The sequence below is a fragment of the Eubalaena glacialis genome, chromosome 4 (genome assembly GCF_028564815.1).
Source record: "Eubalaena glacialis isolate mEubGla1 chromosome 4, mEubGla1.1.hap2.+ XY, whole genome shotgun sequence".
In the NCBI taxonomy this organism is placed as follows: Eukaryota; Metazoa; Chordata; class Mammalia; order Artiodactyla; family Balaenidae; genus Eubalaena; species Eubalaena glacialis.
Genome location: NC_083719.1, coordinates 127783969 through 127806389, shown reverse-complemented (window position 1 = coordinate 127806389; position 22421 = coordinate 127783969). Strand labels below are relative to the sequence as shown.

The 22421-nt window shown below is 38.4% G+C and overlaps 1 protein-coding gene across 2 annotated transcripts in view; it reads left to right on the top strand.

The window, feature by feature from the left end:
- DCTN4 (dynactin subunit 4) overlaps window positions 1-21290 on the top strand; it is a 38680-nt gene extending 17390 nt beyond the window's left edge. For both annotated transcript variants that reach the window (XM_061189868.1, XM_061189869.1), the window contains 10 exons: window positions 179-222; window positions 2343-2450; window positions 4041-4114; window positions 4348-4460; window positions 4775-4884; window positions 9979-10052; window positions 12767-12821; window positions 13860-13967; window positions 16068-16165; window positions 18672-21290. In XM_061189868.1, the coding sequence (XP_061045851.1) occupies window positions 179-222; window positions 2343-2450; window positions 4041-4114; window positions 4348-4460; window positions 4775-4884; window positions 9979-10052; window positions 12767-12821; window positions 13860-13967; window positions 16068-16165; window positions 18672-18885 (998 nt within the window). In that variant the 3' untranslated portion in view covers window positions 18886-21290. The remainder of the gene's footprint in view (window positions 1-178; window positions 223-2342; window positions 2451-4040; window positions 4115-4347; window positions 4461-4774; window positions 4885-9978; window positions 10053-12766; window positions 12822-13859; window positions 13968-16067; window positions 16166-18671) is intronic.
- Window positions 21291-22421: the final 1131 nt, after the last annotated feature.

The window sequence follows — 22421 nt, the reverse complement described above, 5'->3', positions numbered from 1 at the left end:
TATATTTAAAGAAAAAATTTCATTCTGAGCCCTTCAGTCTGTATAATTTCTAGGACTCTTTCTTGAAAATTCTGTGATTTTATGTTTTTAAGCTTTATTTTGTGGCCTGCAGATGACCTGTTTTTGTGAAAGTAAAATCAAATTATGTAAGTCTTGTTAATGTTCCTTTATTTTGCAGCTAGTGGTGGTTGGCAGGAACCTGAAAATCCTCACACGCAACGGGTAAGTAAAGGGTCATCAGAGAGAGGATGAAATGAGAAAAGATGAAGAAAAAGACCATTTTATCAGTGTATATGGCGTATGCTTATAAATCCATGATGTGTATTTTGGTGTTTTTTACACTTAGAAAGTGCTTCTCGTTGTAAGACATTAAATCACAGTGGCAGTTTTTTCCAGTCTGACTTAAGTTCATAGAGAAACCTAGGTGTAGTTTTAGTTCTGTACTCAGGTTGTGAATTGGAAAAGGGAAATGATACGTTTCTGTTTTCCACGTACCCACCAACTGTGTTAAGGGTCCATTTGTTCTCAGAAATATCATCAACATATAAACATTTTAACTCTTGGAAACACCACTTATTTGGAAGATGCCGTTGGACTCAGTAGTGGTTGCTTATAGAATCATGATTTAGACATTCTTTAATAGTTCACAGTGAATTGATCTCTGCAGTATACATTAGAACTGATTTTGTTGCCCCTGGAAGTAGAATTTTAGAAAGATGATAAAATGCTATCGAAATGAAGTTGTACAGACTGCAAATTAAATAATAATTTATAATTATTCACTTATAACATCAGCAAAAATTAGAAATACTGAAAATATCTTGGATGGGAATGTATGGAATTTGACCTTTTCACATATACTGTTGTTAGTGTAAATTAGTACAGATTTCTTGGTCTCTCAGCAGTATCTACTTCCTGGACCCTGACCTACAGAAATGCTTGTACTTATGCACAAAAATATGTATATTCATTTATCAAACATTTATCAAGCATGTGCTGCATACTGTGTGTCAGGGATTGTGCTGAACAATAGGAATACATGGTCCTTACCCTCATACAGCTTAAGTCTAATGGGAAAACAAAAATCAATTAAATAATCCCCAGATAAAGGAAAAACTCAAGGTAGTATGAAGGAGAGAGAAACTGTGCATGTGGGCATTTATTAGGGGGAATTTCAACTAGGTAGGTCCACATCTGAGGATTATGCTAGGATCTGAGGATGACAGGCAGAGAAGGGAAAGAATTCAGGGCGGAGGAACAGCATAGGCAAAGAGCTTGTAAGTGGAAGGAGCAAAGCAAGTTATAGACAAGAAGGCGAGTGTGCCAGAGTGGAGCATAGCAGTAGGTGAATGGAGAAAAGATCTGGGGTCAGACTGTGCAGAACATTGTGGACCAAGTTAAGGAGTCTGAGAAGCCTTTAAAGCAAAAGAGCTGACAGGATCAGGTTAGTGTTTCTAAAAAATAATTACTGCTGAATTGAGAGGACAAGAGTGGGTACCAGGGGACCATTTAAGTGCTCTCAGAGGAAATGGTTAAATACCTTTAGGACATCTGTACCGTTTAATAAGATGCAGCCTTTAAAAAGAATGAGGTAGATCTATTTGTACTGAATGGAAAGTTCATGGCACTTACAGTGAAAAAGTTTTAAAATAGTATGTTTTTTCCCCTTATATGAAAAATAAAAAGAGCTGTATTTATTTTACACATATAAAAGCGATATGTCTATACATGCATTTTTTAATGTATGCAGGATATAATATCATACCCGTGTCTGTAAGTGTGTAAGAAAGATATCTAAACTCTAATGGTGGATACCTGTGGTGAGGGGAAGGGTGGACTTGGGCGTGAGAGATAAAAGCGAAGTTTCACTTTTTATTCTTTATGTTTCTGTATTGTTTGAACTTTTCACGGTTATCATATATTGCTTTTATGATTAAAATATATTTTTTAAATGAAAATATGTGATGGAGAGTGGGAGAAAATAAAGTATGAAATGTCACATCCTTGGAAATAGGTGGTCCTCTGGTCATGCAGAGAAAATAGGAGCAGTTGTGCGGGGAAGTAAGCAATGAAGTTAAAGAGCAGTGAAAGGAGAACATGAAATTTCCAAGCCTTTTCATTGCTCATTTCTTCCTGTTGTTGAACTTGAAGGTTCCATTTCAATTCTGAAAATAGATCATGTAATGAAGACAAATTCTTTTTGAAGAAGAGGGCAAACTTGCCCACCTTAATAAATCTGTCTTGTCTATTCATTATATGCCTAGTCAGTGGAGTTGATTAATTTTGTAAGTTTCTTGTTAGCTTTTTCATGAAATGAATACTGAGTCTTTGATTTCTTACAGATGAACAAACTGATTGAATATTACCAGCAGCTTGCTCAGAAGGAGAAGGTTGAGCGAGATCGCAAGAAACTGGCGCGGCGTAGAAACTACATGCCTTTGGCTTTTTCGGTGAGAGATTGGTACAAAAAGGAGTTTGCAATTCATGGATCAAGACCGGTGTGGCATAAGAACAGGGAACATTTCAGAAAGTGGCCATTGTCCCTAGATTCCTGAACGATGGCTAGCAGAAAAAGGTTCCTCCGGCGATAGATGTCTAAGTCCAGCGGTTACGCTTTTGCCATATCATTAGTTCTGTTTGAGTTCTTTGAGTTTTAAGTACATTTGTATTTCTTTCTCCGTCACACCCCTTTCTCTTCTGATCATTCCTAAAGAGGCTACTGTTTAGTTTTGTAGGCACCCACATTTACAGCTTTCGGATATTACAGAAAGTCAGGAGAATATGGGCGAGTGGTAGGTTTTATCCATATTACCCTGTAGCCCACCCACCTTTGGCATCCTGGTAGTAGTGGTTTCCCAGCTTTAGTTACCATAATTTTTTGGCCCCTTCCAATATTTCTCCAGTATAAAAAACCCTGACTTTTACACAGAGCATTCTTGTGGTTAAATAAGTAGTGATATATGCAGGTGTAATTTTTGATAGGAATTATTTACAAAAGTCATTCTCTACTGGTTTGTAAACTACCAATTAGAAGCAAGAAATTAGGATTTGGAGCTTTTGCTATTGTCCCCCAAGTTTTATTTGCTCTCACAGAACAGTTTATTTTCTGTGTGTTTGCTTGGAGCCACGCAGGTTGGCATTTAATAAATAATGTTTATTGAATAGCAATGATGTGTCAAGCTCTGTGCTAAGCACTTTATACATATTATTTTGTTTAATTCTCACAACAATCCTGTGTAGTAGGTGGTATCTCCCCATTTTACGCTGAAGGGAATGAGACCTGTAAAGGTTAATTAACTTCTTGTACTGCCTCTGCATGAGAATTAAGGCATTAAAACCCTGAGAATTGGTAAGGTTCATATAAAAATATCTAGTTTAGAATTCAGTAAAACATTAAAACTTGCAAAGCATCTATATTTGCCAGAGATTTTTATGAAGTCTCAGTGAATTTTTTGAACAATCCAGTGGTATAATCAGCATATGCACTAGTGTATTTAGGAGAGGAATTTGAATTAAATGTGTTATTCTTCCAACTTTCCCATATAACCTGCCTGCTGTATGAGTTTGCTTCTATCTTATGCTGCATTTTTTGTCTCTGTTGCAACCTGCTGCTATTTTGGGGCCTACAGCAACATACTATTCATGTAGTGGTAAGTTCTCTTTTATGATTCTTGCTAACCCTGAAGAAGTTAGCAGATGATCACTGGTGTTCCAAGAAGACGTTCATTTGTGTATCTTAGATACTCGACATAGTTCTGGTCTAAGCCATAGCTTAGATATTCTTAGATTATCACATTTTGCTCATTTTCACTGTATTAATGTAGTTTCAATCTCCATGTTTGGTGCTTTTGTTATTATTTTAAGAGTAAGATGATGTGGGGCTACAATTACTCTCTTTAAAAGAAGCTTTAAAATTAGCTTTTTTTTTTTTTGGCTTATTTCCCTGAGCTTCTCATGCTGTCCCTCCCAAAATTCTTTATTTTGATACACAGGATATATAAAAGTAGAATTTCTAATAGGAATTTCTGAACTCTGTTTAGGACAAATATGGTCTTGGAACCAGGCTTCAGCGACCACGAGCTGGTACAACCATCAGTACCCTTGCTGGACTTTCGTAAGTTTGGACGTTAAATGGCTTTGAGGGAAAAAGCTGATATCAAAATGAATATTGAAGGAATGTGGCTTTAAAGTTAATAGCAGTTGCCAATGGGGAAGAAGATACTCATACTTAGGAAAAACCTAAACAGAAAGAATATTCTACAATAGAGGAATACTTCAATTATTGATAGCATGGGCTTTGAAGATATTGAGGTGGACCCTTGAGAAATGATGGCTTTTATCTTTTAGCCTTAAAGAAGGAGAGGACCAGAAAGAGATCAAGGTTGAGCCAGCTCAGGCTGTAGATGAAGTGGAACCTCTACCTGAAGACTATTATGCGAGACCAGTAAATTTAACAGAGGGTAATTTTATACATGATTCTGCTTTGTTTCTATTTTACATCTAATTCTGTTTTTGTTACTTATATGCCTTGTGAGTTGAGGGGTTTTTTTTGAGATTTTTAATAGCATAGTTGTTAGTACTAAGATGAATCATGTAGAAAATAAAATAGATGTAATCATTTGAAGAACTTTAAAACGTCTGTCAAATTTCTGTATTGTAGTTTTTTGAAGAGCACTATTCACAAAGGCAGTGTTATTTTGTGTAATTATCTCATATACGTCTGATTTTGAGCAAGTCACTGTAAACCAAGCTTGGTTTCTGCCTTTCATGCTAGTGACCACCCTTCAGCAGCGCCTCTTACAGCCTGACTTCCAGCCAATCTGTGCTTCACAGCTCTATCCTCGTCACAAGCATCTTCTGATCAAACGGTCCCTGCGCTGCCGAGTAAGTATTCCTTTCTGTAGAGTTGTCATTTGTGTAAGAGAAAAGCAAAAATAAACACGATTGGCATCTGGTCAGTATCAAAACCTCTGGAATGTAGTAAATGTAGAAAATGCTTGTAGATAACGTTCCAGTGTCCAGGCACTATTTTAAAACTTTCAAGATAAACTTAATCCCCCTAACACAGTGAGGTAGGTACTGTTGTTACCCTTGTTTTACAGATGTGGAAGCTGGGGTATTTGAAGGTTAAGTTCATACTGCTAACCCCTAAAAGAATACTGAAAGAATATAAAGCTTTTAGGCCAGTAGAGAGGGGAAAAAAAGGACTAATAAGAAAAATCAATTTAAAAGAAAGCAAGAAAGAAGAAAAATCAGCAAAAGCCTCTGGGAATGTATGAAACTAACAGCAGGGTTTCTTCAATAAATAAAAGAAACATTGTAAAAGAAAACAAAGTATGAAAAAGAAAATGGAAAGGAAACCTTTGCGATCAGTACCATCCAACAGAACTTTTCTGTGGTGATGGAAATGTTCTTTATCTGCATAGTCCAGCATGTTAGCCACTAGTCACCTGTGGCTACTGAGCACTTGAAATATGGTAGTGCAGCTGAGGGCCTGAATCTGTCTAAGATGAAATTCATTTAAATAATCACATGTGACTAGTAGCTCCTATTATCAAATAACACAGCATTAGATTAGAAGAGACTTACGAGGCCTATCAACCAAACGCAGTGTATAGACTTTAATTCCTGATTCAAACACAGCATAGAAAGATAGAAAGGGACCAGGGGAGGAGGGAGGGAGGAAAGAAAAATGTGTGAAACCTTTGGGGAAATTTAAATACTGGATTTTTTAATGCTATTAAGATAATTATTCATTTTTTTAGGGATAATAATGGTATTGTTATTTTTTTTTAAGTATCTTTATCTTTTAGAGCTGCATACCAAAATGTTTAAGGATGAAATGACATGATGTCCGATATTTGTTTCAAAATAGTCAGGCATAGGGAGTGGGTAAGAGTCTAGGTGAAACAAGATTGGCCATTGTTGCTAACACGTTGCTAATTGTTGAAGCTGGGTGGCTAGTACCAAGGGATTTATAATACTACTCTGTATTTTTGCATATGTTAAAAAATTTCTATATTGAAAAACCTTTTCAGAAAGAAAGGGGCTTCCCTGGTGGCGCAGTGGTTGAGAATCTGCCTGCCAGTGCAGGGGACACGGGTTTGAGCCCTGGTCCGGGAAGATCCCACATGCCGCGGAGCAACTAAGCCCGTGCGCCACAAATATTGAGCCTGCGCTCTAGAGCCCACGAGCCACAACTACTGAAGCCTGCGGGCCTAGAGCCTGTGCTCCGCCACAAGAGAAGCCACCACAATGAGAAGCCCGCTCACCACAACTAGAGAAAAGCCCGCGCGCAGCAACGAATACCCAAGGCAGCCAAAAATAAATAAATAAATTTATTAAAAAAAAAAAAGAAAGGAAAGCCCACTTTAAATATAAAGACACATATAGATTAAAAGTAAATGGAGAGGGCTTCCCTGGTGGCGCAGTGGTTAAGATTCTGCCTGCCAATGCAGGGGACACGGGTTCGAGCCCTGGTCTGGGAAGATCCCACATGCCGCGGAGCAACTAGGCCCATGAGCCACAACTACTGAGCCTGCACGTCTGGAGCCTGTGCTCCGCAACGGGAGAGGCCGTGACAGTGAGAGGCCCATGCACCGCGATGAAGAGTGGCCCCCACTTGCCACAACTGGAGAAAGCCCTCTCACAGAGGCAAAGACCCAACACAGCCAAAAATAAATAAATAAAATTAAAAAAAAAAAAAAAAGTAAATGGAGAAATCCAAAAATGGGCAGAAGACCTAAATAGACATTTCTCCAAAGAAGACATACAGATGGTCAGGAAGCACATGAAAAGCTGCTCAACATCACTGATTATTAGAGAAATGCAAATCAAAACTAGAATGAGGTATCAGCACACCAGTTAGAATGGGCATCACCAGAAAAATCTACAAACAAAAAATGCTGGAGAGGGTGTGGAGAAAAGGGAACCCTCTTGCACTGTTGGTGGGAATGTAAATTGATACAGCCACTATGGAGAGCAGTATGGAGGTTCCTTAAAAAACTAAAAATAGAATTACCATATGATCCAGCAATCCCACTACTGGGCATATACCCAGAGAAAACCATAATTCAAAAAGACACATTCACCCCAGTGTTCATTGCAGCACTATTTACAATAGCCAGGTCACGGACGCAACCTAAATGCCCATCGACAGATGAATGGATAAAGAAGTTGTGGTACATATATAGAGTGGAATATTACTCAGCCATAAAAAGGAACGAAATTGGGTCATTTGTTGAGACGTGGATGGATCTAGAGACTGTGATACAGAGTGAAGTAAGTCAGAAAGAGAAAAACAAATATCATATATTAACGCATGTATGTGGAACCTAGAAAAATGGTACAGATGAACCGGTTTGCAGGGCAGAAGTTGAGACACAGATGTAGAGAACAAACGTATGGACACCAAGGGGGAAAGGCACGGTGCGGGGGGGGATGGTGGTGTGATGAATTGGACGATTGGGATTGACGTGTATACACTGATGTGCATAAAATTGATGACTAATAAGAACCTGCTGTATAAAAAAATAAATAAAATTAAAAAATTTTAAAAAAAGTAAATGGAGAAAAATATACCATGTCAATACTAATTGAAAGGAAGCAAGAGTAGCCATATTAATTTCAGACAGAACAGACTTCAAAGTAAGGACAGTTACGAGGGATAAAGAAGGGTATTACATAACGGTAAAGGGGTCAGTTCTCCAAGAAGATGTAACAATTCTTAACGTGTATGTGCTGAACAATAGAGTGTCAAACTGTGTGAGGCAAAACCTGATAGAACTGCAGGAGAAATAGATGAGTCCACCATCGTAGTTGGAGTCTTCAACACCTGTCTCTCAGAAATGGACAGATCCAGCAGGCCAAAAATCAGTTTCGTATTGACCCATCGATCTCACTTCTAGGAGTCTACCCTGAAGGTACACCTCTACCAACCAAAATATATAGAGGTTAAGGTACATCCACACAATGAGTACCAAAATTTAAAACAGAATGTACTAATGTGGGATGTATTTTTAAATGCAAAAAGCAGGGTGTGCAGCAGTCACATAACTTTTTGTATAAGAAAAGAGAGAAAATAAATATATATTTAAACATAAAAAATATTTGTGTATGTTCGATTAATAGACTGTTGGAACAGAATAGAGAAAGCAGAAACAGACTCATGCATGTGAGGAAACTTGATTTTACTAAATATGGCCTTGCAGGTCACTGGGGAAAGAATACTATTGAAATTTTGCTAGGTCAAATGAATCTATGAAAAAAAAATAAAATTGGGTCTCTAACTCACCATACACAAAAGTCAATTTCAGGAGCATTGGAAACTTTAAGAGTAAATATGATGACCAGTATGTCTAGAAGGAAATATGGGAGAATATTTTTTATGGCTTCTAGTTAAGGGAGTAGTCAGAAAATAAGACAAACCATAAAGGAAAAGTTATATATTTGACACATTAAAAGTAAAGTTTATACCCCCATTCCAAAGAAAACCCATAAAGAAATGAAAACGTAGGCCATAGACTGAAAAAAGTAATTTGTAAGGTATATAATTGACAATTAGTATCCAGAATATGTAAAGAAGTATAGCAAATCAGTAAGGAAAAGATACCCAGTATAAAAATAACAAGTAGGTACTAACTTGCAATTTATGGCAGAGGAAATCCCAATACCCAATAAATAGGAAAGATACGCAAACATGTACAGTAATCAGGGAAATGTATATTAAAACTACAGTGAGAAACCATTTCATAATCATCAGATTGGCAAAAGTTAGCAGTTTGGCAGTATCCATCAAAATAATAAATGCATGCACCCACTTTTAGGAAATTATCCTACAGATACATTTATACATGTGGGAAGTGATTTGCATACAAGATTACTCATTGCTGCATTATTTGTAGTAGCAAACTCAAGGAAACATCAGTTTGGGTCTGGTCACATAAGTTACGGAAATCATTACAGTAGGACACAGAGGTACGTCTGTGTATGCTGGTATGTCATTCCAAGATCGATTCAGTGAAAAAGGCAGAAGAATATAAAATGTTCTCTTTTGTGTTATTGTGAAAAAGAAAGGTGATGTATGTGTATACTTCTATGCGCATCAGCTATCTGTGAGAAAACACATGAGAAGCTTGTTGGCTCTGGGGAGAGGAACAGTGGGACAGGTAACTGGTATCTTTACACTGTTTCTTTTTTATACCATTAAAAAAAATGTTTTAACCGGATGCATGTGGAACCCATTGAAGAAAGTAAGCAAGTAATTGTTACTGTATTTTAAAGCATGAGATCTGGAATCACACCACTTGGATTTAAATCCCAGCTCCAAGTCTTACTGGCTCTGAAGTTTGCACAGATTATATACCTTTCCTGTGTCCCATTTTTATCATCTGTGACATAGGGACAATAATAATTATAGTACCTACACCTACCTCATAAAGTTGATGTGATGTTTAAATTCACTTAAACCAAGATTACATATCTTTTAGGTTAGTAGGAAGGAAATTAAAAAGGACTAATAATAATATAAAAGAAAACAAGGAAGGGACTTCCCTAGCGGTCAGGTGGTTAAGACTCCACATTTCCACTGCAGGGGACACGGGTTCAATCCCTGGTCAGGGAACTAAGATCCCGCATGCCGCAAGGCACGGGCAAAAAAACAAACAAAACAAGGAAGAGGAAAACTCAGAAAAATCCACATCATTCACGCTTAATAAGAAGCCTGTGTTATTATTTCAGTAGTTTTGAAGCACTACAAGGTTATTAATATTTGATAGTGTGGTTGCATATTTCCAGAAGTCCAAAACATCTTTTGTATATTTTGGTTATGGGTAGTATACACTCTATTTCAAAACATCTGTGATCTTGCAGCAAAATAAAACCAAACTGTAGTAAATGCTATGCTTCTGGATTTGGCAGGTCTCTGGATCAGCAGAGTGTGTTCCTGTTTTCCTCTGATACATATTTTTTTCTTTCTAGAAATGTGAACATAATCTGAGCAAGCCAGAATTTAATCCAACATCTATCAAATTCAAAATCCAGCTGGTTGCTGTGTGAGTATTTGGGATTGGTGTTTTGGGTTACTGTTTTTTTTTTGTTTTTTCACTATGACATGTGCTTACTCTTGGCTTAGAAAAGGAAAGAGAAACTACCTCAGAATAATCTTGCTGTTTTGTTCCTGTTTTGGTTTTGAAATACATACCAGGAAGTTTAAGGCAAATTTACAGACACAGAAACCAGGGTGTTATATCAGGGCACGTGATAGTATGGTTTGTGGCAATGTGGTATGTTGCTGGTTGGAGAGTCACTAGTCATTCATCACAAATGATAAAGTACCTCTGTTTGGGAATGATCTCTTAAAAAAATTAATAAAATATATCAGATGGAAGAATATCCCTGTAACAATGTTCATGCTATTTAACTGTTCTGATAATACTTTGTTGAGTGGGATAAAAGTGATTAAATTAGCGTTAACTCACTGAGACTTGTCAGTAGAAGGGAATTTTGTGTATGAAAATCATCTATCAAACAAGAAAAATTAGGAAACTATTGTCTTGACTTGAGGGTGAGAGAGCCCTTCCCAAGTAAGGCAGGAAGCCCAGAAGCCACTAAGGAAAGTAGCCAGCTTTGACGTTAGCAGAAAGATATGAGTTGTAAAAACCAAAATTGACAACAAAGTCCTGAGACAGTAGAGCAAGAAAGAATATTTGCTACTCCATGATAAATAAAAGTTGAATATCCCTGGAATGGGCTTGTTGTGGGGGGATGAAGTAGGGCAAAGGATTTGAACATGAGGCTCACAGAAGAGAAATTCCAAATGGCCGGTAAATATATGGAAAGATGCTGAGACTTGATAGGAAAAATTTTAAATAATAAGTAGTATTGAGTGCTCGTGAGCGTGTGGGTAAACATACTTGCATACATTGTTGGTAGACTGAATTGCTAGAGTCTTTTTTTGAGAGAGACCTGGAATATCAAGACAAAATGACATAGACCTTTTAACCTGGTAGTACTATCTCAGGAATCTATTCTGTAGAAACAAAGCAATATATAAAGACCAATACATAAAGATACATTTATAAAGATGTATGTTATAACATTTTAAAGGCAAAAAGCTGGAAACAATTTTAATGTCAAACTGATTAACCATTAAAGAAATAATTGATTAAATTGAGATACACTCAAGTAGAATATTATGCAACAATTAAAAAGAAATCATTGGCAGTGAAAATGGCAGAGAAGTGCTGGTCTCATGACTTAGGAGGAAGGAACTAGGAGGGCCAGATATGGGTTCTGGCACTTACAGAATTTGTCTAAACTGATTTCCCTCATCTCTGAAATGGGCATAACACCAGTCCTGCCTCTCTCTTGTGGTTGTTGAGAAGGATCAAATGAGCTATGTGTTCACAAATGCTTTGTAACTGTAAATCACTGTAACTGTAAATCTACTAGCCTTGTAACTGTAAATCACCGTACAGTATGTTCTGTTTTCCCAACTATTATTTAATGCCTGACTGGTTAGGACTACAAAAATGGCATGTGAAGTGTGGTACGAACTCCTTTCTTAATTAAGAATTACACTCATTACAGAAATCCTGAATGGCAGGATGTGCTTTGCATCAATTTCTTAAGATTGCTTTGAAAAAAAGTGCTTTTCTTCTGGCATCATGGCAGAGTCACCGGGGAATCTTAATACATATGTTCTGGTCACACATCAGACCAGCTAAATCCAAATCCTTGATAGTGGGGCTCTTGAATTTGTATCAAGTTACTCAGGTAGTCCTGATGACCATCATGAAAAATACCTAGTCTGAAGTTAAAATACCTTAATGCTAAGATGCACTCTTACCCCTGCCCACTTGTAGTGTTTCTGCAGTAGATTTTGTCTTATGTTAATATATGCATGATAACATTTATGCATGCTTTGTTCCAAGCACTTTTTGCACTATTATTTAATTTATTCTTCACAATAACCTCAAGATAAAGGTACTTTCAATGTTCTCATTTTATAACCGAGACACAAAGGTAAATATCTTGCCCTGCTCTTTACAAAGAAGTATCTCGGTATATAAACACTAAGCTGGAATTTGAACCTGGGTTTTGAGGTTTTGAGTCCAGAACAAGCACATATAAGTACAAAATTCTATTGTCTTATTTAGAGAGGTAGCGTAACATAGTGGTTAAGAGCAAGGACCCTGCAGCCAGACTGCCTAGATTTGAATGCTGGCCGCTTACCAGCAAGCTACTTCTCCCAAGCCTAGTTTCTTCCTCTTTATAATGGGGATAATAGTAGTATCTATTTTACGCAGTTGCAGTGAAGATTACATGAGTTAATATTTTTAACATACTTCAAATGTTACACATAGTAAGTGCTATGTAAATTGGTAAGTATGTGGTAGTGTTTTTATACCCCTATAATGTATTATTAAATCAGTCTTGGATCTTGTAAACAGTTGCCTATAGATTTACAGAAATAATAAAAATCTCAAAAAATATATCTAATACATATATAAGGTAGAGATATCTGCCATGATGCACACACATATATAGGCTCTAAACTAGAGGTATACATAAGATTTCAGAAAGAATCCATTACCAGTTTGGTTTCATAAGTTCTTATCGTAGTGGTATGATTCTTTAAAATTTTCTCTGACATGTTCTAATTAACGTGAAGAAATCGTTTCTTTGCTGCACTAGCTTTAAAAAAAAAAGTAACAATTTTAAGAGACTCCAATGACCATTAATGCATTTTTTTATTCACGCATAGCAATTATATCCCAGAAGTGAGAATCATGTCAATTCCCAACCTTCGCTACATGAAGGTTAGTACCATGCTTATTTACGGGAAGAGAAAGAATTAATTGATCAAAGATGTGTGCATATGTGTCTGTGGTGGCTGTGTGTATTTGACATGGGATGCAATGAGCAAGGGATAAAAAAGAAGAAAGTTTGAAATAATAAAGGGATTGAGATTTTTAAGTGTCCTTAAGCTGGGATTCTTGATAACAGCATCTTTGAAATATATGCAGAAGGAGCAGTGTGCACATTACATTGAGGTAGAATCACGGCAGGGAAAGAAAGGCGTTGTTAGACCCCACAGGCATCTTCAGCTCTCCTCCAGCCAGGAGATTCTCCACCATCTCATGTGTGTGTATGTGTGAGACATCAGGAATCAACTAGATTTCTTCTTTACCGCAGCCCCTCTCTTCTTTGAGGTCCTTATCTCCCACACACAGACACCCCAGTGAATTGCAGTGTTCTGCAGCAGCGTCTTAGTTCTTTCATGCTGCTCATAAAGACGCTTTTACAGTCCCTGTTCATTTTAAGTTTTTTTTTTTTTTGCTAATGTAAAGAGCATACCAAACAAGGGCAAATTATGGTTCAAGAAATCTTAAAAAGTCTTTTACAGTCTTGATGTGCCATTATTTTTCTATGCTAATACATCTGGCTAGCCTGTGGCTCCCATATTTTATTTATGAGGGCTTCCTTCTTTTTAGTCCTTCAGTGGCGACCTGGGTAGGTCAAGAGTTGTAAACTGTAAACAGTCACTTAGATAATGTGCATTTCTCAGAATTTCTGCATCTAGTAACTGGCCCTTTCTGTGGGATCTATTCCATTTCCTCAGTGAAATAGCAGCTCCAGAGAGTATGTAGACTAGCATGTAAGTAACAGAAAAGGAGTTAGTGAGCACTTTGAGAATGCAGTGATGTAGAGGCACAGGTGGGTGTTACTGTTCAAGAGTAATGGTGGGGGGCGTGGAGGGCAGAGGGGGTGATGATTTTGTGATCTAAGCATCTAAGGAAGTGGACCTAGGTGGCAGCAGTGGAACATGTCTGAAAGATGCCTTTCCTTTTCCCCAGGAGAGCCAGGTCCTCCTGACTCTTACGAACCCAGTGGAAAACCTCACCCACGTGACTCTGTTGGAGTACGAGGAGGGGGACCCTGATAATATCAACAGCACTGCTAAGGTAGGAATGCTTTGCCTCATCCTGAGTAACCCTGACTTCTCCTGGAGTGCCTCATTTGCCCTGGCTTAAAGGACTCCACACTGTCTCATTTTCACATCCAAACAGTCATCAGGTTCTTCTGATTTCACCTGTTGAGTTTTTTTACTTCATCCGCAGGCACACTGCCACTGCCCTTTTTGAAGGTCTCATCATTTCTTACGTGGACTGTGACAGTAGCCTCCTAAGGCCCAGTTTTTTCCTCACCCCCACTTCCGTGCCAGCCCATCTTCCATCTTGCCACGAGGGTGATCTTTCTAATCTAACTTTGATCATGGCATGCATGCAGCTTGTTTGCTGTCCCTCTGACGTTCGGATGAAGTCCATATTCCTTGGCATAGCTTAAGAGCTCCCTAATGTCCTCACCTCTCTCTTTTCTTCCAGGATGATCTTCCCTGAAACCCCCAAATCTAGCATTCTCGAAATTGTGCATATTAATGGTTGAGATCCAAGCATATCCAATGGGTCATAAACTTTCATGCTTCTGGAGGACTGCATATGCTATTCATTTTATCTAGAATTCCTCCTTCCCATCCCCACTCCCCTGACATACATAGCCACACCTTTCTGCCTGATGCATACTCATTTTTCAAGACACAAAGGAAATAACATTTCCTTTTAAAAGCTGGTGTGCCTCCACTAGATGCCCTCTGCTTACACAGAGTATACATAGCACTAAATTTTTTTTTTAATAGTCAATTTATTTATTTATTTATTTATTTATTGGCTGTGTTGGGTCTTCGTTGCTGCACGTGGGCTTTCTCTGGTTGCGGCGAGCGGGGGCTACTCTCCTTTGCGGTGCACGGGCTTCTCATTGTGGTGGCTTCTGTTGTTGCGGAGCATGGGTTCTAGGTGCGTGGCTTCAGTAGTTGTGGCTCACGGGCTCAGTAGTTGTGGCGTGCAGGCTCAGTAGTTGTGGCGCACGGGCTTAGTTGCTCTGCAGCATGTGGGATCTTCCCGGACCAGGGATCGAACCCGTATCCCCTGCATTGGCAGGCGGATTCTTACAGGGAAGTCCCAGTACTAAATATTAAAATAGGTGATTTTGACTCTCAGTGTTAGTTGAATGAATGAAATGAGGCCTTTCTACATTTTGCTACTTCATGATTCATCTAGTACTTGAAATTTTAGAGCAAGAACTTTTCTCTATAGACCATCTATTACTGACTCATAATTCAGCACGATACTCATAACAAAAGTTGGTAGAAAGGATGCCTTTATCTTTAATTAGCTGTTATTCAAGTTATACTTATTAGTAGAGAATTTATCTTTTTTTTTTACTTCTTCTTTTTAAGGATTTCATTTACTAGCATCACTTCCAAAGAGAGATGACACTCATCTGTCCTTGCTCCTTTTTAAAATAACACTAATAAGCTGTGCCAGTGAGGATAGAGACAGAAATAAGTGCCTGATGAGTATACCCAGCTTATGGATTTGCCGTTTTTCTCTCTCTTTACAGCTCCCCGGCCACATTTATATCCATAATTAGGAATGTTGTTTACATTGTTATCTGTTAACTTCTAACATAGCGAAGTTGAAGCCTAGTTACAACATAAGGCTAAGTGTAAAGAATGCTTAACTGTTTTTCATGGCCATAAACATACCCAATATCTGCATTTCAGAAAATATGTTGGAACCACTGTTTCACATTATGTTTTTTCTTTTTTAAAAAAAATGAAGAACTGTTTCAGATATACCACAAAGCATAAAGAATAATATAGCAAACACCCATATTCCCCCAGCCCCTTAAGAAATAAAACATTAAAGACACAATTGAAGCCCCCGCATCCTGCCCACTTAAATTCCTCTTAGCAGCCCCAGTGAAGTAAGCACTCACCTGACTTTACCATTCCCTTAAATTTCTTTGTTCTTATACTTTTATCAGAAATGTCCAAACAATATGTTTGTTAAACTTTTTATAAATGAAATAATGTATGTTTCTTGAAACTTGCTGCTTACTTCTGCATGTCTAGGTCAGGGCAATACTTTTCTGTATTCCATTGAATGAATGTTCTACAACGCACTGATTCCTTCTCAGGCAGCCCTCTTTGTGTTGCTCTCCAGGTGGTGGTGCCTCCCAAAGAGCTTGTTTTAGCCGGCAAGGATGCAGCAGCAGAGTATGATGAGTTGGCAGAACCCCAGGACTTTCAGGATGATCCTGAGTGAGTGATCCTCTTGTGACACACACACACACACACACACACATACATGCCACAATTGGCTGGTACACGAGGCCCACTCATAGATCTCAATTTTCTTATCTGAATTTTTAAAGTAATTTTTTCTTCCTATTTATAAAAATAATTACTATAGAAATTTGGTGAATATATATTTATATTTATATATAAAACCATGAAGAAGAAAATAAAATCTCACCACCAGAGATAAGCACCATTAACATTTCCATCATTGGGATCATTCTATAAGCACAGTTTTCTTAACCTATGTTTCCTGTGTTAAAAAATTTTCAAGTGCATGATTGTTAATGGTTGTGGACAGGATATAGTATTCTATCCCCTAAGATTTACCATTGGATTTGTCCACCTGCCCCCCAACCTTTCCCTCTTAGAGTAACAGATTTTACTCTCTCATACCTAATAACTGAGAAGTAAAAAACCAAACCTTTCCCAGATGAGGAATACATCAGTCAGGTTCCAGTCTAAAAACAGAAATCACATCAGTTACTTGAACAGAGAGAACTTAATATAAAAACTTGTTAACTGGCTAACTTCAAAGGTTAAGAAGAAATCTGAAATATCCTAGAGATGGTAATTTTATGAAGCAGTTACCACTCCTAGGGCTGAGGGAACAAAGGGAAATGGTTTAAATGATTCAAATTTAGAAGCTTGAAGGAGGAGCCCCATGGAGCTGAAACTCAGACCCCTGGGAAATGGGAGAGGGGACACTGCCTGACTGCTGCTGGCATCACAGGGTGCCAGAGGAGGGGTGGCATGCTGAAGCTGGTTATGCAGTTGGAAAACCTGGATACTGCCACTTCCTGAGTGAAGAGGCATTGCTGGAGTGCTGCCCACAGGAGCTGCATGCAGACAAGAAGCTCACCGGGAGGCTTCTGGTCTCCGTTAGAGCCCCTAAAGGGAGCCTGGTAAGGAGCCAGCCTACCAAGCAGAAATGTGGTTAGCAGAATCCTGTGTCACAAAGCCGGCTACAGAAAGTGGGCTTGGAGCTGAAAAGCAATAACATGTAATACACTGGTGTAGGGAATATTTAACGTTTTTTAACAGAATGATCAAAAAGCTCCCTCCGCAAGATCCCGGAAAGAAGAAATAACATGGCACAAATTAGAAAAACAAAGTGAGGGCAAAGAGGAGGTTAGTACGGTGATTACCAAACTTGGGTGAACTTCAGAAAGCACCAGCGTGGGTGTTTTGTTTTAATTTTTTTATTTTTAATTCTGTATAGAGTACCGGACCCCACAGCTTCTCTTTAACAGGTCTAGGTAGGCACCAGGAATCTGAATTTTTTTAAAAAAAGCTTCCCAGGCATCAGTGGTTGCCTGGGAAATTAAGGCTAGAAAGACTTTTTCTTTTTTGCTATTTTTGAACTGAATTTTTAAAATGAATCTGATGTAAATCAGAGGTTTGATTAGTTACTACAAAATGATTGTGTTAGTGTAATACAAAATGCGTTCTCTATAATCCTTGCTTTATATAAATTATATTAATTTAAGTACAGAAATTTGTTAAGCCAAGGTGAACTTCTGGAAAGATCATCTGAGATAAATTCCAGTCAGATTACATGACAGATTAATGAAAGATTGAACTAATTATATTCCACATTATTGTACTTTATAGGACTTCCAGATATCTGGAAATTAATAGTACTAATACTGGATAATATGTAAATATTTGATTTCAGTAACTTTTCTTAAAGTAATTGAGTATCATCTGGATAGTAGATCAAGTTCTGTTTATTTCATTGCCTTTTGACTTTTTGAAGCTAAGTTATTTAAACACAAACTTCAAGTGCATATCAGAAAACTGAAGTGGAAACTTCAACTAAAGAGATTTTTTCCTATTCTAAAAATTCCTAACTTACAGACTCTGTTTACAAAACACACTGATTTATGGTATCCCAGAAATTCCTTTAAAGCTCCAAGTTAGCATCCGTCTATATCCTATAGAAATAATACCATATGTATATAAAGGTTAATATGAAGGGATGTTTATAACAGAGGAAATCGGTGTATACTAATTATGGTCACTATGCACCCATTAGGTAGAATGGAGAAGACCTATATATACCTCTATGGACAGGTGTTTGTGATAAACAGTGAAAAAAAGCATGTTACAGAATAGTGTGTGTCCCTTTTGTGTTGGTTAAAAAAGCAGAAAAGTGTAAGTGCACAGAAAAATATTTGGTAGGTTAAGAGCCAAACCGTTTACAGTTGTTCTCTGTGTACTGAAGAGGAAAATAAGAGGAAAGACTTACTTTTCCCCATTTAAAATTTTTATGACTATATTTTACTGATGTAATATTAAAAAAATAAGGAGGTCAGCATTTTGCTGAAGAAACTCTTCATTGTTGACAAACGGGATGGTGGTCATATCTTGTCAACAGAGATTTCCGGTGGGGCATAAAATGACTGTGAGTCTAACAGGCTTGGCTGACTTGTGACCTGCCTAATACTATGCTTATTTCCTTCCATAGCATTATAGCCTTCAGAAAGGCCAACAAAGTGGGTATTTTCATCAAAGTGACCCCACAGCGTGAGGAGGGCGAAGTGACCGTGTGCTTTAAGATGAAGCATGATTTTAAAAACCTGGCCACCCCCATCCGCCCCATCGAAGAAGCTGACCAGGGTACAGAGGTCATCTGGCTCACCCAGCATGTGGAACTCAGCTTGGGCCCGCTTCTTCCTTAAAGTGTTCCACTGGCGGGCAGATCCCACAGGACAGTATCATCATGAACCTGCGTTAAAATGTGGAAGCCGCTGCTTTGTTAGGCCTTGTTTATAATGATGTACCCGTGCACTACTGAATCCTCTTCCTAGGAGGTTGGGGGCATAGGCAAGGCATTAGGAACACAGGGTGACTGCTGTTCCTCTGGCCCTCTCTTCTGTTAGCACCCGTAAGTCTGTGTCTCCCTCACTGAACCCTGCATGTTGACTAACAACAGCATAGTTCCATCCCAAGAAAGGGGGTGGCTGTTCCTTGGAGTGGCATTCGATTGACCACTTGAGAAACTGACCATACTATCTCCCGATCTGATCTCATAAAGGATCACAGTCTCACAGATGAAACTTAAAATAACCGAAAGGTAGGCCCGCTATTGATGACCCAGCATTGGTCTCAGTATACCAGCTGCTTTTTGCATTCCACTAGATATAATCTAGAACTCTAAACATATCCCTTCACTTGCCATCTTGGCTTCCATCCATTTGACAGGATAATAGAATCGTCATGTTGTCTTTAGTTTTGTGATGATTGGAAAAACCTGTGAAATAGTTAAGGCACCTTAATTTGCCTTCTTTTAAGTGAATATAGGATACTTATTTATTAATTGCTCTTAAAATTTTTTTTCCCAGTAGAATACAGAACTTTTTCTTCTAGGAAGAATTTGAGAAGCAAGCAATTACATGTCATGTCAAGGGGGTGGCAAATTCTGTTCGTTTTAACTGTTGCCACAATATCCAGGGACTGATGCTGCCGCAGCGAGCCAGGCTTTATGTCTTACTCCCTACGCTTCTCTTCGGCTCGGCCTCTTTAACTCAATAAGTTGTTCTGAGTACTGGGGACCTGGAAAGAGCCCAAAGAAAACTTAGTGGACAAGTTCACTTCTGGAATGCAGAAAACATTTTAAATGTTAGATGTTTATCATGATCTGAACTAATGTTCTTTCCATTGATTTGAAGGGGAAGTTAACATTTTGTAATCTCTTGAATCCAAAACTGGATATTCAGAAAAAGAACCTTCTCCCTTCCTGCATTTAAGACTTTTATCATACGATTTGTCAAATAAGAGCATTTTGACCATAAATCATAAAGAATACTTGCCTAACAGCACACATGCTGTTTTCACTTGGTACCCTGGAGTTGGGTTGCTAACCTTAATTTCTGTGACGTTTTCTCAACTGAGGCTTGACAAAGTAGACCACCACCTGCACCACATTTTCTGTAAATGTATTGTTAGCAGGCAGCCAACAGACTTTTGGGGAAAGAGAAATTTCCTGTTTATTCTGGTTTTGTTTTTAAGTTCAAGCCTTTAGTTTAAAAAAAAAAATTAAAGGTATATATAGTAATCTAGAGTACAGACAGGACATAGTTACTTTTCAGCTCCCCTTGGAAGATAAAAATATTTAGGAAGCCTCTGAAAGACACTAAATACTACTCTTAAGATCAAGCCAATATTATGAAACAGTATTCCACAGAGTAATATATATGCTGCAGTATAAGAAAAAAACACTCATGTCGCCAATATTTTGACAGTAATAAGGCTTAGCCTGTTAGGAGTTGGGGCAGGGTGTTGTATAATGACACATCTGCAGACTATAGAAATTGCTTAACTTTTTGTGACCCCACAAAGTGTCAAATTAATTTTTATTTCACTACCCACTACAGCCTCCTGTGACGTGAGTGCTCCATATTTGCCAGTGGAGGAGATGAGCCTCAAGGTAGAGGATAGCTTCCTATGTTTACACATTTGCATAGACTACACACAGTTACGTGTTTATGGCATATAGCTGGTGTTTGTTCCCAGAAATAATAATGTTGAAGTAATGGGTCTCATCACCCCCATGTGACACAGAAACACAAAAACACTTTTGATCATAGAATTTTTTCCTCAGAAGCCAAATTAACTTGCAGAATAACAGAGCCATTGATTTAATGGTTCCTCAAGATAGTTTTCAGTGCAAGCTGGTACTTCCGTGTGTTAGTAGAAATGGTTCAGTATCCGTGTGTTAGTAGAAATGGTTCAATACCTGCAGCTGGTGAATTTGGAATTTTATTTGTTCCTTTTTTGTATTCGATTAGGTGCAAGATTTTTAAAGTATAGTCAGTGTGCACCACTGCAGGCAAATTAGATGTCATTAGCACTAGAAACTACAATTTTGGAAACTTAAAGCTAAGTTAATTTGAATTTGTGATTTGATTAGCCCACCAGAGTTTTCTTTTGTTCAAACTGTTTAATGAGCTAAATGTCATGCATATTTGTAAAGAAACAGCCTTTTTGGTCCCTTTTGGGAATGAGAGGCACTCCTTGGTCTTTATGAATGACAGGTTACTGTTTTGCCTGATTGCTTAACTTCGTGTGGTGAAATAAAGCAGAAGAAGCTTGAAAAGTGTCTTTTGTTTGGTTTCATGAAGACTGATTGGAGTAGCATGCCAGGGGTGGAGTTAGGGTTAGCATGCGAGTCGGTGGGGCATGCTCCCTTCTTCCATTTGTCTAAATGAACTAAGGTAAAACCTCAAGGTAGTTCACTATAACATTATATAGATAGATGTTGCTTGAGCTCCTTATGAACGTATTATCAGAACCAATATGTAAATGTTATGTTGTTAGGACTCTACCAGCTTTTATCCTGGGTCATTGCTCCCAAAGATATCCTTTTAAGTGTACAAAGTGGCCCAGCCCTCTCAGGTAGCCACTGGTCCACTTTCATCTGTACTCAACTTTTCCCTCCTCTTACTGTAGATGAATTGTTCATGTTCCTCCTGTCTAAAGCCAGCCCCACCACTTACTGCACTCAGTCTCACCCTCTTACCTATTCAAAGACCTCGCTTCACCAATTTCTCCCCCTCCCTCTCCTGCATCATTTCCATTGGCATGCTATGATTTATCTAAAAGAAATTGACCTTATGCCCCTCTTCAGCCACCATCCCGTTTTTCTATTCCCTTTACAGCAAAACTCCTAACTTTATTTTTTATGTGGAACATTTTTTTAAGTCTTTATTGAATTTGTTACAATATTGCTTCTGTTCTATGCTTTGGTTCCTTGGCCACGAGGCATGCGGGATCTCAGCTCCCAGACCAGGGATCGAACCCGTGCCCCCCGCATTGGAAGGCGAAGTCCCAACCACTGAACCACCAGGGAAGTCCCAAAATGCCTAACTTTACCTTCCAGTTACTCTTCCCATTTTCACATGAACCCATTCCACTTAGGCTGCCACCCCTTCCACATCACCAGACTGTTCTTGTCTAGGTCCGCAAGAATCCACACCATTAAATATAATGGTCAGGGACTTCCCTGGTGGTCCAGTGGTTAAGACTCTGTGCTCCCAACGCAGGGGGCACGGGTTCAATCCCTGGTTGGGGAAGATCCCACATGCACAGTGGATGTCTCCCTGTTTGAAAGACTTACTTCACTTGGTTTCCAGAACACAGCTCTCTTGGTTTTCCTTCTACCTTACTGGCAACTTTTCTCTGTACCCTTTGCTAGTTCTTTCCCATCTTCCCAACC